This window comes from Vanessa tameamea, chromosome 8, assembly GCF_037043105.1.
Source record: "Vanessa tameamea isolate UH-Manoa-2023 chromosome 8, ilVanTame1 primary haplotype, whole genome shotgun sequence".
Lineage (NCBI taxonomy): Eukaryota > Metazoa > Arthropoda > Insecta > Lepidoptera > Nymphalidae > Vanessa > Vanessa tameamea.
In genome coordinates this window covers 1,566,600-1,580,551 of record NC_087316.1, presented here as the reverse complement: position 1 = coordinate 1,580,551, position 13,952 = coordinate 1,566,600, and the positions used below count along the sequence as shown (strand labels likewise).

Genomic DNA, 13,952 nt, shown 5'->3' with positions numbered 1-13,952 from the left:
ACCACGAAGAATAAAACGATTACCGAATAAAGACTCGATGAAAATTTTTGTTTATATTACGCAATCACAGATAAAATATAAGTAGACACAAAAATGTAATATATATTTTTTAATTGTTTAAAAATAAAATTTTCGATTGTATTGACTAATCGTATTAATTGTGTCATTTTTAAAACGATAAATAAAATCGAAGTGAAATTGATTCTGTCTTTTATTCGTTTGGTCTCGGAGTATCTGTGGTCCACTTTATAATCTGCGCCGTTAGAAACACTTCCAACGCTAATTGATAGCTCGCCCTTGATCACAATTTATGCTGCCTTCTGCCGTTTCGCGATGTTTTGTTTATGGTGCAACAGATTATAAATTATTTTAGTATCTGTGAAAGGTAATTTGACCCATTTATATACTGATACAAAATATTATATAATATTCTTAGTGTTCGTTAGTTTGTTTGTAAAATAATTCAGTATTAAAAGAAATAACTTCGTATAATAGAATTGTAATCTTAATTATTAATTACTTTGACAAATATTACTATTTTTAATACTATGGTATTTACTTTGGTACGATAGGCGCAATATTTTAAACCAATATCGCAACTTAACTCAGTATGCGGTACTGTAGTAGCATATCGTAATTTAAATATCACATACATGATCTTTGGTATTTCAAATCAACAAAATGAACTAGGCTTTATAGTGACTGTCCCGAACTATATGAAGCAATAAAAAAAAACATTGTGTTTGATATCTATGAATTATCATTTTATTTACGTTTAACATGTGTGTATATTACTTAATTGTACATATGGAAATATGTTATTTTGTCACAACCATGTTTTTTAGCTTCTGGATTAGGTGATGCAATTTATGTTCATAGTAAAACATCTTATATTCGTACAAGTTTCTCTTCAAATAAATTACTTGTCAAATCGTATAAGTAGGGTGTTAACATCTTTGCTTAATAGTGGAGAACATTATACCAGTGTACTCGAATACCTGCATGCGCGGGCGCACCTGGGCGATCTTAATTACAAATCTAACGCATTATAGGTAACCTTTAATTACAGATTAACAGTCACTACCATGAGTTATTTGGAAGTGAGTAGATTTGACTGTTGATTTACTTATTCGTGTTAAACTTAGAGCATGTACTTTTATTTTTAATAAAGCAAACCTGGAGTTGTCTTTGCCTATAGAGTAATATAAAAAGTATAAAAAAGTGTTACATCGTCAATGTACGGCCAACCAATCGAGGTCTAAGATGTCCCTGATGCCTTAATTAGTCTGGATTTATTTTAAGCCGAATCACAGACATACATGCATAGTGTTACTGTTTGACGGTACCCAGGCAGATGCCTTTACAAGGTTCGACCACCGGTATGTTAACTTTCGTAAAATACAACTCACGCAAATACGCAATTGTTCACATTAAACACGCTTTTCAAATATATTTTTTTTATTAATCCGCGTCTAATTAATTGTATTAGCTTTTAGGCAAAGGTACAAATATTTCCAACCATAAAATATTCATGACGGCTTAATTATCACAATAAAAAAAGCATATTAATGAATCGCATAAAAAAAATCAATTTATTCTAAATCATGTGTACTACACCCTTAACTAAAATGTTGCAATTTTCAACCCGTTAATACAGTTACAAGTTTCATAATGTAGTTAAACGACAAGTTTATAGATAACGATAACAATGACCCTTATCAATAACTGTAATCTATACTTACAATTAAATAATACCAACCGGCTAAAGACTGACGTTTACGATATATTTATTTGACAAAAAAAAAATACTATTCCAGTTTCGGTTACGTCACTTTGTTTTTAAAAATTAGGAATGTTCTAGATTTTTGGAAGAACATTTCGTATAAGGGAGCGAAACAGTCGATACGCTTTATAATACAACCTGTAACAGCACGAGTAGAAGGATCTTCATAAAACGTATATATTGAAGTAGAAATGTTGTTTTTTATTGGGCCAGGAACCATCGTGGATGATGGCAGGACAAACAAGAGTTTCATATTGAGCAAACATAGAAAATAATCATTTTTATTTATTAAGAAACAGATTAATAACACTGTCATTATTAGTATCTACTTGTTTTTATTAGCGAATTGTAATAGTCCGCTGTATGTAATACAAATTTTATTATATCTAAAACAATTATATGACAATTCAATTCGGATATATTATATACGAATTAGGATAAATTTTTCAGAAAACAATTTTTTACCCTATTTGTTAGTTGTTAAATAACATAAATATACTATTCTAAATAAATTAATTGAAATTCTAAAATATTTAAAAAATATAAACGTCAAACATATTTTTTAAACGTCAAACTTAAATCCGGAGGCATAATGTACCTGATCTTTATCTAAAAAAAATATAAAATTATTCAATATTGTCAACAAGAATCATTCTGTATAACAATAGTTCACGATATTAACATTAAGTTTATCTGAATTATCATAATATGAATTATGGCGACCTTCGTCTAATAGTAACCGTTGTTGATCGCTTCGATTTAAACCTCATAACAATATTCAGATAAATCTCGTGAGTGATGACCGGTGATTGAATTCCGATACAATGTTTAACGATTATTTATTCGTTTACAATCGATTTATATAATCGACTTTATAATACAATATATCGCGCTATTTCCGTGTGCTGGTCCATGTTATCTTTAAATTCGAAAACCTGTTTCAACTTGACTAGTGTTTTCCTATATAATTTAATTTTTATCATACAGTTTATTTTATAGGATTTAATAAAAAATACATATGTTGCCAGGACAAAAAAAACTTTTTTAAATAATAATTAAAACTCGATTTTCCTTTTAATATATTTAAGTGTTTCCCATAAAAATTTTATTCAATAACAGTAAAAAAAATCGAATAAACTGGTACAAAAATCGTTGAAAAGCTTTAATCGACAATGAGACGACAAGGAAGAGTGCGGTTACGTTTCACTTTCGACGTTTTGGGTGCGCGTGCGCCGGTGCGTGACACCGCGACGTAACTCAGACAGATCTTTCATCGTTTTGTTTGCTAGATTTCACTGCACTAACAAAAATATCCGAAATTTCTCCAATTTCATATCTTTCTCTCTCGTGGTGAGTCACATAAGGAATAGCTGCTCATCTGCTGAACAGAGGCCTAGTCTCCTTTTATGTAAAACGGATGTAGCTCGTCTCGCCACAGAGTATAAAGGTACTGAATATAAATGTGTGTCAGAATTTAATCCGACAAATGCAAGCGTCCTAATCAAGTGAAAACTCTAATGGTGGATTCACAGATTTGAATCCCCAATCTTCGCTTATCTGAGTATTTTATCCAATTCGCAATTACTTTGTCTCTAATGGTTCTTCTGTGTTCTGAACAAATAAAATTTTATTCAAACAATTAAACTTGATTTTAGACCTTATAGCTTCACGCTATACGAACTGTTATTGCGAAATATACGGTACAATGTTACCGATGTCTTAATCAACATTCTAATTGGAGAAGAAAGTGTATGTTTGCTCTATAGCCTATAGTTACGGACACAGAATTGAGAACACGATAGAAATGTCATACATCATTCTTTAGACTGAACTATGCATTGAAATTTATAATATAACAACGACCGCGACTTCGCGCGCGTTTGAATTTAACAAAAGAGTTATTGTTGTAGCCTAAGTTATTACATCAGCTATCTGCCAGTGAAAGTCCCGTCAAAATCAGTCCAACTGTTCCAGAGATTAGCCGGAACAAACAGACAGACAAAAACTGAAAAAAAAAAATTGCTATATGTACCGCGTACACATACATATGCATTTAGTAAAAACCGGTTAATTTTTAATATTACAAACAGACACTCCAATTTTGTTATATGTATATATATCATTTAATAATAGGTTATTTGGTAAGTCATTTCATTTTGGCCAACAGGTAACTATTATTGTATGCAGAGATGAGTCTAGAGAAATCTTAACGTCAGCGAGTGTATCCAACTATGAAACAGCCATCTATAAGTTTCAACATCAGTGAAACCGCGGTGTCCTATTATTTATAATAAATGAATGTTATCAACTATTTTATAACACGAAGTGATGAGCAGTCTGATTTAATCACCAAACTGAATACTCAACGCTCATTGGTCGCCTAAGAGTCATCGGCCGCCATCGACCAATCACCACTCAGATTAAACTCAAATTAGTTAATAATACCTTTTCTGTTTATACTAGATAATCAATTTCATTTTCTCCTGACTTACTTAATGGCATTTCTAATGTTCACTGTTCTCGATCTATGAAGCTGTTAAAGCCACAAAGTGGGCTACCTAAATAAACACGAGCTTGAAATCTTCATAAACAAGTTTCACACGACCGCTTGGAAAATCGTAAAGTTTTATATACTATAATGTTTGCGTTTACCTTAAACACAGAGTACATAGACATTTTGTTTGTTACGAATATGGAGATATTTTAATTAAAGATTTCTTTGATAAAATCTTATGGACTTGTACTAGAAAGTTTGAATTACTTGATTCGTACAACTTAGAGAAATATTAGAGAAAATTTCAATAGTACACTGTAGAAAATATTCTCCCAAAATAAAAGAAAATGCTTAATAGTAGTTGTAGGCTTTGACGCAATAAAAATATACACGTTAGCGCCATATAAACAACCAAAATTTATCCTATTTTTCGTTTTTAAAAATAATATTTTAACGTATTCAATGTTATTGACTGACAGCTCAGAGGACAGAAGGATCTCAAGCGAATATCGCGGTTTCAATTAACATTTTCGATCAGTGATAAAAAAAAACATTCAAATAAAAATATAGAAATAATATGAGTATTCAAAAATAGAAAAGTTTTTTAGATTAAGTGATAGACGTATCTAACAATCTGTAGCGATGTTTTTCATTTTATTCGCTTCTATAACTTTGTGAATATTGTTTTAAATTATTATGATGTTTTTTTATATTTTAAATAACACCAGATTCTTCTCAAAATAATAAAATAATTGTGGAAATGTTTATGACATTAAAAAAGATAATAAATTTGATTTAGTAGAATTAATATATTAAAACAACATTGTTTTTCTAAGAGATTTTAAAAAATAATATATATATATTCAAAGCATATCGCAGTAGATATATATATTTGTAAAGTCAATATAACCTTCGCTAGCAACACACAAATAACAAATACGAGTATGGTCCAAAAAAAAAGCAATTCCATTAGGCACCACCCTAAATAGGTAATTATACACGACTTCTTATACGAAACCGAAGTCGAAGCCATTATATAATTTGCCATACTTAATTGGTTCTCAGAACGTGACACGTACGTTGCAAAAAAAACCAACGATTCATTGAAACCGACGGCGACGGTACCTTTAGCGAAAGCATCAGCTCAGCTTCATAATTCATACAGCGTGAGTAATGACCTGGGTTCGATGACACCTAAAACATATTAGCTACCAACTACGTTCGTTAATGGAGCAAAAAAGGCTTTTGTTGAAATAAAACAAATCATATGATTATTGGAAATACCGACGCTGTTATCTTTTGTGTAAGAAAAAAAATAATAATTGTTGTATTTCTTTGTGCCAGCATTTATTCTTACTGTATTGATTTAAATTTATTTATCTTTGATTTTAATTAGATGCATCCTTAATCTAAATCTAAATCAAATATTCTCTATTTTGCATAGTCCTGAGCAAAAGATCCAAAAAAAATCATAGCAGTCCTGGTTGTTAGATATTATGATAATTATTTTGAATTTAAATGTTAAACAATATTCATCTAATAATTTCATTAAATAAAACAGCCTTATTCCCTAAGCTAAACCATTAGAATTTTAGAGAAAAACTATTTCCAAATATAAACGCAACCTAAAAGTACATCAGGAATATTAACTCAAATCATAACTCAACCAACCAAAGAAGGCAAAATATGTAAAAAACTTCAATCAGGGCCTCCGGGAGCAACAATAGCCTGTGGGTAGAATAATTCCTACCTCGTTTTCATTTATATGTATAACCATTTTTTCAGCTGTAAATCTTGACGGAATGACGCCTCGACATGGTAATCTTATTTGTTACTAGAACTCGCATGCAATAACTTTTATTTTTAAACATAAACATCGCGGGTCCAACGGTCTCGTATCTGTTGTATGATATTGAAATACTTCTCATGGTAGTTTTTGTAATTTATTGACGTATAAACTAAGGTGTTTTGTTTATTTTTGCGCATAAATAATAATATCTAACATCAGAAAATAATTTCAATAACTATTCCGTGTTAATCGCAGACAGTAATTTTGCAAGCATTCAAATAAAATGATGACCACGACAATTATTTTATGTAGATACATATGACGGCGTCGATTTGTTAACGATGTGACTTTTCATCTGAATCATGTATCGTAATTAATAATTTTATCAAAACAAATTTTATAAATACATTATATACATAACTATATTGTCATCAGAACCAAATATGTGTGCAAAATTTCAACACAAAAAGCAGTTGCATAAGTTGATCCACACATGTTGAAGTTAAATAAAGACTAAGTACTGACTAGCTGCCGGAAATAAACGATATTTCAATAGTAGTCATTCCGGCAATTCGGACCCATATTCAGACTTTAAATGAAATATTTGAAAGCATTGAAAATAAAATAAGACGATAGTCCATGGCTCTAGCCTAAATAACAGAGATATGTATGTATTGATTATTAATTACGATATCGAATAATTATGCGAACTGATCTGTCGTATCCAAAAAGTTCTCGTACTTTCTCCGAGCATTCTATATTTGAATAATATCGACCTTGATGTCGATTCCAAGAAAGCAATGAACGTTCGAGTTTAATTGCTAATAAAGAATTAATATGCAAAATAATAACTCGTCGCATTTAGAACTATAAACGCAAGCATTTACAGCTCCACTCTTAATGATGATTTACAAGTTCCACAGATAATAATATGTCTCTATAAAGGGGTATAAATGGGAACATATCTGTGCGAGCGCCGACAAAGCGCGCGAACGCGTTGACGCCATTTTGTTTGTTTTGTCGATTAATATCGCCTCTAGAAGGAGTGTTGTCCATTTAAATAGGAAATGGGGCCAATTTGGTTATCATCTGACTGCTGACTTAAAAAGGATTAAATGTTTTATCTGCATTTAGAAATTAATATCATATATATATAGGTATAAGGGGATATATACTTACTTTGTACAAGCCCGTCCTAGGTCGTACCACGCACTCATCAGATATTCTACCGCCAAACATCAATTATAATTATTGTTGTATACCGGCTTGAAAGACAAGTGAGCCAGTGTAACTTTAAAAGTTTCTGGCACATTGGCATACGGGATAGTTTATATTTCCGAGCGCTGACCTATAACCATCAGGTTACCTATTTGTATACACTATATATATATACAAACTATAAAAGGTTTGGCCGAATTAATGTGAATTAGTTAAACTTAATGAAATCAATAATTAATTTTATCATTTATAGCGACATTATTGTGATATTTCTCGTCTTTGTCTCATGTTATTTTATTTTATTTATAGTCGTTAAAAGAATGTCTATTAAGTGGGTGTATTAACTACAATTGCTATATTTTGTAAAATTTTACGCTCTTTGAGGGATAAATTGTGTTTTTTTTGTCGAGAATAATCGCGTGCGCATCAAGTTAAATGTTTTGACGGAGCGGCTCCACAATTTCGCATAATGACACGTTCATTTATATTATTTGATCGCCAGAGTCGTGGTCTGTTACAATAGCCCCGTAAAGGACCTGACACAATCGTTAGGGATAATTATTATACACGGTAAATGGAAAAAAATCTACGATAAAATCATTTCAAGTTCATCAATTCAAGTTTCTTTATCAAATACATAGTTACAATTTAAAAAATACATTGTGGTACTTTGTAAACTTTATAACAAGTCGTTTCTGTTCGTCCAGCTGTTATTTTCATGTTAAATAGTTTTTTAACAATAATTTTCGTATTTGTGAAATCCACGATTTTAATATGAAAGTATAGTTCTGCACACATATTAAAAATTTAGAGATATTGCGGTCTGTGTGACGGTTCCTTTGCTCGTAAATAATCGTCTGTAAGGGCGCATATCTTTATTTTTTTCTCTTGCGACCTTGGCACGCGATCTGGTCGTTGCGGGATTCCATCAATTATCTCGATTCGATGCCCGGCCGATGTTGCCCCAACGCAGCGACAACCTTCCTTCAAGTGGTAACTCTGCCTGCGTTAAAATACATATCTGGTCTCTCATCGAAAATGATATAAGCCTCAGGCAATATGTAATGACAAGGCGATTTATTATACATTGATTATTATTTTAAGGCCCTGGAATGAAAGTCGTATCGATAAAATAATAAAACTCACAAGTCAATTTAAATGAGTAAAAATATGCTGGAAAATCCTTAAGGTCAAATATCCTGTTTGCGTCGGTCTAGGTAATTTAAAGTTTCTTTACCCTAGATATCTACCATCTCTTCATATTTTAAAACAAAAAAAGGATTTATATGAACCTATTCTTCATTTAATTTTGCCCTGATAATAAATTCTTTACATTTTAACTTATTTTCACCAACAAAGATATTTTACTTTTATCAAGAAAACGTTCTTTATGGACCTATCTATTGCCTCGTTGATCTGGAAGTCAATTTATAAAGCCTTATAAATCCTTGGGCTGTGCCGGGTCGCGTAGTAAAAAGTTAATAGGGTCAATGTCGATAAATTGTCAATAGCAGCCTGGAGTCTGGAAGTGTTAATATACTTTCCTATCTTGGAAATCAGGAGGTTGACGATGACAGAATCCCGTGTCTTCTCAGTCATGTCGGACGTGCTGTCCCATCGGATTATGAGAGAATACTTGTATTTGAACTCTCACTTGGTCACTATTATAAGGCCTGCTGCAATATCATAGTCTCCCTTGAGAATTAACGCCCTGGCCTATGTCAATCATGACGTCATCATCATCGTCATCACGTGATAAGTATGAAAATAGGCCAGTTGGTAGGGAATTGGTTATGTATTATCCTATCGTTATATCACTTGTATACGTATCTTATGCTGGTTATAACACTGGCTCGATCTCTCTTCAAACAATACATCATACGAAAACTGTTTGGTTGATAACGAAGTGGACGTTATCGTTTACCGAAATGTAAACCACGTGATTTTTGTTACAACTATTACAACTCTTATAGCGATATCGATCTTTATGATGTTCGTTTCAGTGTACAACGACCAACCAGTGTCATCTGCGTCACCACCGACACGGGACAAGATCAACGGCGAGGAGAAGGCTCGCTCGCGCCGCCGGGATACGTGGCCTGAACCTGCGACGACTCCTTCCACTGATGAAGGTGTGCCCTTTATAACGAATCCAAAAAAACGTACAACCGTTGTCGTAGTCACTTAAGCAAAAGCTGATTAGGGTACAACGTGTTCTTATTGTATCTCAATATATCTTTGCAGCCAATGTAGTACGATCACCGTTACTGCAGCAACAGCATCAACAGTATGATGAACAATTACGCGATATTGCTGCATCACTAACTAGACCGCGCTCTCGTCGCGCGCTCCCACCTACACTCGAAAGACCTACGAGACTACCGCCACCAGACAGACTACCAGTAAGTGTTCATTAAAGCGTCTATTCAATTTTAAACCTATTAATACCAAAATAGCTGTTCCAGCTAATGTAAGTATTCATATATATTCCCTATGAAATTATATGCTTATAAGATAGATATTAGAATATCTACAGCTTTTTTAATAGGTAAATTTTAAACTTTTTTAGGCAAGAGGTTCACCGGATGGTGGTCCACCTCCTGATGAAGGAATCACTAGTTCAGCAAGCGAAGGAAGCGAACCTACAGATACAGTAGAGACAACGGAGACCACCGAAGGAGGCAGAGTAGAACTACCAGCTGAAAGGCTTCTGCACGCAAGAGCTGGGTGGCTTCAACGAAGAGGAGCTGGTGGTTGGTCTAGACATTGGTTCGTCTTACGAGGAGCTGCCTTATTATACTTCCGAGATCCCCACGCAGAACATAGAGGGCTGATGGATGGGGTTATAGATCTTAGCGGTATTTCGCGGGTCGTGGAGTTACCATCATCTGCTTCCACCAACGGCTACGCGTTTGAAACTGAGGTAATTTGAAAATAAACGTTCTAAATTTATGTTATTTTATGTTTTTAGTCACTTAATATTATATTAATTAGAAATTAGCAGTAACTTATCATACTATATGTTGTATTTGTAGACTTGGGATGGAAAACACATCGTTTTGTCAGCGGTTACAGCAGGAATCAGAGCTAATTGGGTCTCTGCCATGCGAAGGACGGCTGGATTACCAGACTCTGGGCCACTTTCTCTAATATTGCGAGAGGACGCAGTTGATCAGACATCTGAATCATCAACATCTCCGATTACACCCATCACTCCAAACACGGCAAAGTCGGGGCCATTCTCCTCGGACGAAGAATACAGAACAGCATCCGAAGGAGGACGCAGAGATAGTGCAGATTGGGGAGATGTTGGCTCTCAGCCTCCGCCATCACCTATACTTAATCGAACTCCAATTTCCAAAGTCAAAGAAAAGGTACGTGCCAGAGGTTGCCAGCAAACACAACCTAAAAGCGACAAAACCGATAAAGATGAAATAGATGCTACCAAAGAAAAAGACCTCCCTATTGATGAGGTTGACGAAAACGAGAAACCAAATGAACCCAGAAAACGTAGCTACATTTCAACTATCGACAAGCAAACGATCGAAATCGAAGACTTGCGAAAGCAATTAAAATTAGCATTGAATGATGTTAACGCTGTAGAATCGGAATTAGCGAGACTACGTAAACTAAAGGCAGATGCCGCGTTAAGAGAAAAGAAAATGGAAGAGTTGGTTATAACATTACAAAAGAAAGAAGAAGAATTATCTGTCAGGACGAAGGAAGCTGAGAATTTGGATGCAATAAAACAAATGTACAATCAAGACAAAACGATGTGGGAAAACAAGCTAACAGAGACACAAAACTTTTTAAAAGAATCAACTGAACATTGTGAGCTATTGACAAGTCAATTGACGACAGCACAGGAGACAATAAAACAGTTACAAAAAGAGTTGAACGAACTAAATGAAAGGCTATTAAAGAATATTAAAGAAAATGATAATCTTTATCTTAGAATAAGAGAGTTGGAAGGTAAAATTATAGCAGAATCACCGACAAGAGAAAAAAGAAAAAGCATCGGTTCACTCAGTGATCTCAGTAACATTAATCAAGACTTAAATCTCGAGTCTTTGGAGAAAAATAGACTGATCGAAGAATATGCAGATTTAAGGAACAGATTCTTAATGGCAATCCAAGAAATCAAAACCATGAAAAGAGAACTCCGGGAATCACATAACATGTATGATGAGCTGGAGGTAACCAATATGAAATTGAGAAATGAAATGAAGCTAAGAGAGCAGTGCAGCAGATCCGAAATTGATTTATTGGCGGCTCGTATATTAGATTTAACACAAAAACTTACAGCTTCGGATAAGCAAGTTCGGACTTTAAAACATAAGATACAAAAAACGGAGTCCAGAGAAAAACGACGTAGTTTATCTTTAAAGGGCAGAGAATCGTTTACGTTGGGTAAAGAAGTAGAGGAGAAATTAACAGAATTAGAAAATAAAATCACAATGTTAGAAACAGGAGAACCTGTACCCACCATTAACTCGCCTTCAAAAAGCGCGTCGCCAGCCAAAGAAAAAGTATCCAAAACGGATAGCGTTACAGACGAAAAAAGGATGAAAAGATTAGCTGCAAGATTACGAAGAAAGTCCTTAGACAGTGCTACGAGCTCAGAACCCATGAAAATGCTAGTCCGACTAAGTTCGCTTGAAACCAAAGTGGCTTCTGCTCTAGAACATCGCCGAGATGTAACGAATTCATGCGAATCCATCACCCAGTCGTTAAGTCCAATAACGAGGTCGACCGAGAGTCCCTTAAGTAATGATAGTCCGGAAAGTTCAACCGTGGGCACACAATCACAGAGACATCTCTTAGACAGACTTCAGAGTCTTGAAAACGTCGTTATACATTCGAGAAATAAAGTTAACGAATGCTTATGCCAAATGAGTGCAATGCGAGCGGCTAAATCAAGGCGATCGCCTTCCCCGAGCGTTGAAAAGAAATACAGCATTAAATCGATGGAAAAATGCTTGATGGATGTCAGCAAAAGATTACAGGAATGTTTCGACAAGTGCATCATAGACTCCTCTGAGCGCCAACAGGCCGGGGAAGATGTCAACGATAACGTGGCACAGGTAGTCGTTCAACTCGAGGAACAGTTGAGAACGAAACTACTAGAGATATCTAAAAAGAAGGCGGCGCTCTACGAAGCCGGAGAGCTGACACAGAGAAAGAGCTTAGAAATTCTAGCAGAGAAGCTAGCTTACGAAGCGATCCTAGTGGGCCGAATACAAGAGGCTCTGGAATCATCGAACGGGAGTAGATTCTTCGCTAGATTAATAAAGTCTGAAATAAACGAAACTAGTCAACTAATCGATAACCTTAAGTCTAAGATCAACGGCGACGGTGGGCGAGTCTCGTCCGCCACCAAGAGCTCCCTCGACTACCTCGCGAGGATACTCTCCCGAAAGATCGACGTCATAGCGAGCAGCCGCGATTCCGAGTCGAGGAGATCGGAGGTCATCATCGAAAGCGCGGACCTCGAGGCGCTGAAGGCCTCGCAGAGGGAGGTCGCCGAGGCCGTCGACAAATACAAGTCGGAGAAACTGACCGAGCTGTGCTCCGCGCTCGCCAGCGAGACGCTCAGCTACGCCGCGCCCGCAGACGCCGACTTCGAGCAGCAGCGCTCCAACGCCGAGGCGGCGCGCGTGCGCGAGGCGTGGGCGGCGGCGCGGGACGCGCTGGGCGCCGAGCTGGTGCAGGCCGAGGTGGCGCGCGCGCTGGCCCGCGCCGCGCAGCTGTGCGAGGGCCGCCTGGACGCCGCGCGCCGCGCCCGCCTCACGCTGTCCGCGCAGCAGCGCGCCGACCTGGAGCTGTGGTGGCAGGCCGCGCACGACCACCTGCGCTGCGAGATGGACGCCGCCGTGCGGGACATCGCCGCCCGCTACCGCGAGTGCCTCGCCGCCGACCGCCGCAAGGAGGGCTCCCCGGGACTCGACAGCCGCGCGCTACTGCAGCAGCTGGCCGACGTCCTCGCGCAGAAGGCGCTGGTGGACGCGCGCGTCGCCGTCGTCGAGGGCACCTACCGCGCCTCCGAGCCGAGCGACGCGCTCCGTCGGGCCGACGACGCCATCTCCTCGCTGGAGACGGACCCCGCGCTCGAGGCGGAGTTCGTCTACCTGTTCCAGCACTTCTCGACCGAGTGCCGAGCGCTCTTCTCCAGTGACTGTTCGGGCAACAGTGACGACTCGATGAAGATCGGCGAGAGCCTCGAGCGGGTGGAGGCGGCCGTCGCGGCCGCGCAGCGGCGGCTCGCGGGCGACGAGGCCGCGGACGACGACGAGGCGGGCGGCGCGGGCGGCGCCGACGTCGGTCGCCGCATGGAAGCGCTGCGGCGCCGCGTCGAGGCGCTGCAGTGCCCGCAGTGCGCGCGCCTGCAGGACGCGCTGGAGCGCCTCACGGCGGAGCGCGCGCGCGGCGAGTGCGCGCTGGCGCAGCAGGCGGCGGCGCTGGCGGCGGCGCGGCGTGCGCGCGCGCAGCTGCAGGCGCAGCACGAGCGGGAGCGCGCCGCGCTGAGGGAGCGCGCGCGCACGCTGCAGCGCCGCCTCGCCGCGCTCGACTCCGAGTACTCGGTGCAGCTGGACAGCCTCCGCGCCGCCTACCAGGTAGTATTGGGCGCTGACGAGCGAGGCCGGTGTCGTTGTCCTCTTGTCACCCGT

The 13,952-nt window shown here is 38.0% G+C and overlaps 1 protein-coding gene across 4 annotated transcripts in view; it reads left to right on the top strand.

The window, feature by feature from the left end:
• Window positions 1–13,952, top strand: part of LOC113396260 (protein outspread-like) — a 237,829-nt gene that overhangs the window by 216,435 nt on the left and 7,442 nt on the right. For all 4 annotated transcript variants that reach the window (XM_064215473.1, XM_064215472.1, XM_064215474.1 and 1 more), the window contains exons 7-10: window positions 9,288–9,416; window positions 9,529–9,686; window positions 9,854–10,207; window positions 10,320–13,898. In XM_064215473.1, the coding sequence (XP_064071543.1) occupies window positions 9,288–9,416; window positions 9,529–9,686; window positions 9,854–10,207; window positions 10,320–13,898 (4,220 nt within the window). The remainder of the gene's footprint in view (window positions 1–9,287; window positions 9,417–9,528; window positions 9,687–9,853; window positions 10,208–10,319; window positions 13,899–13,952) is intronic.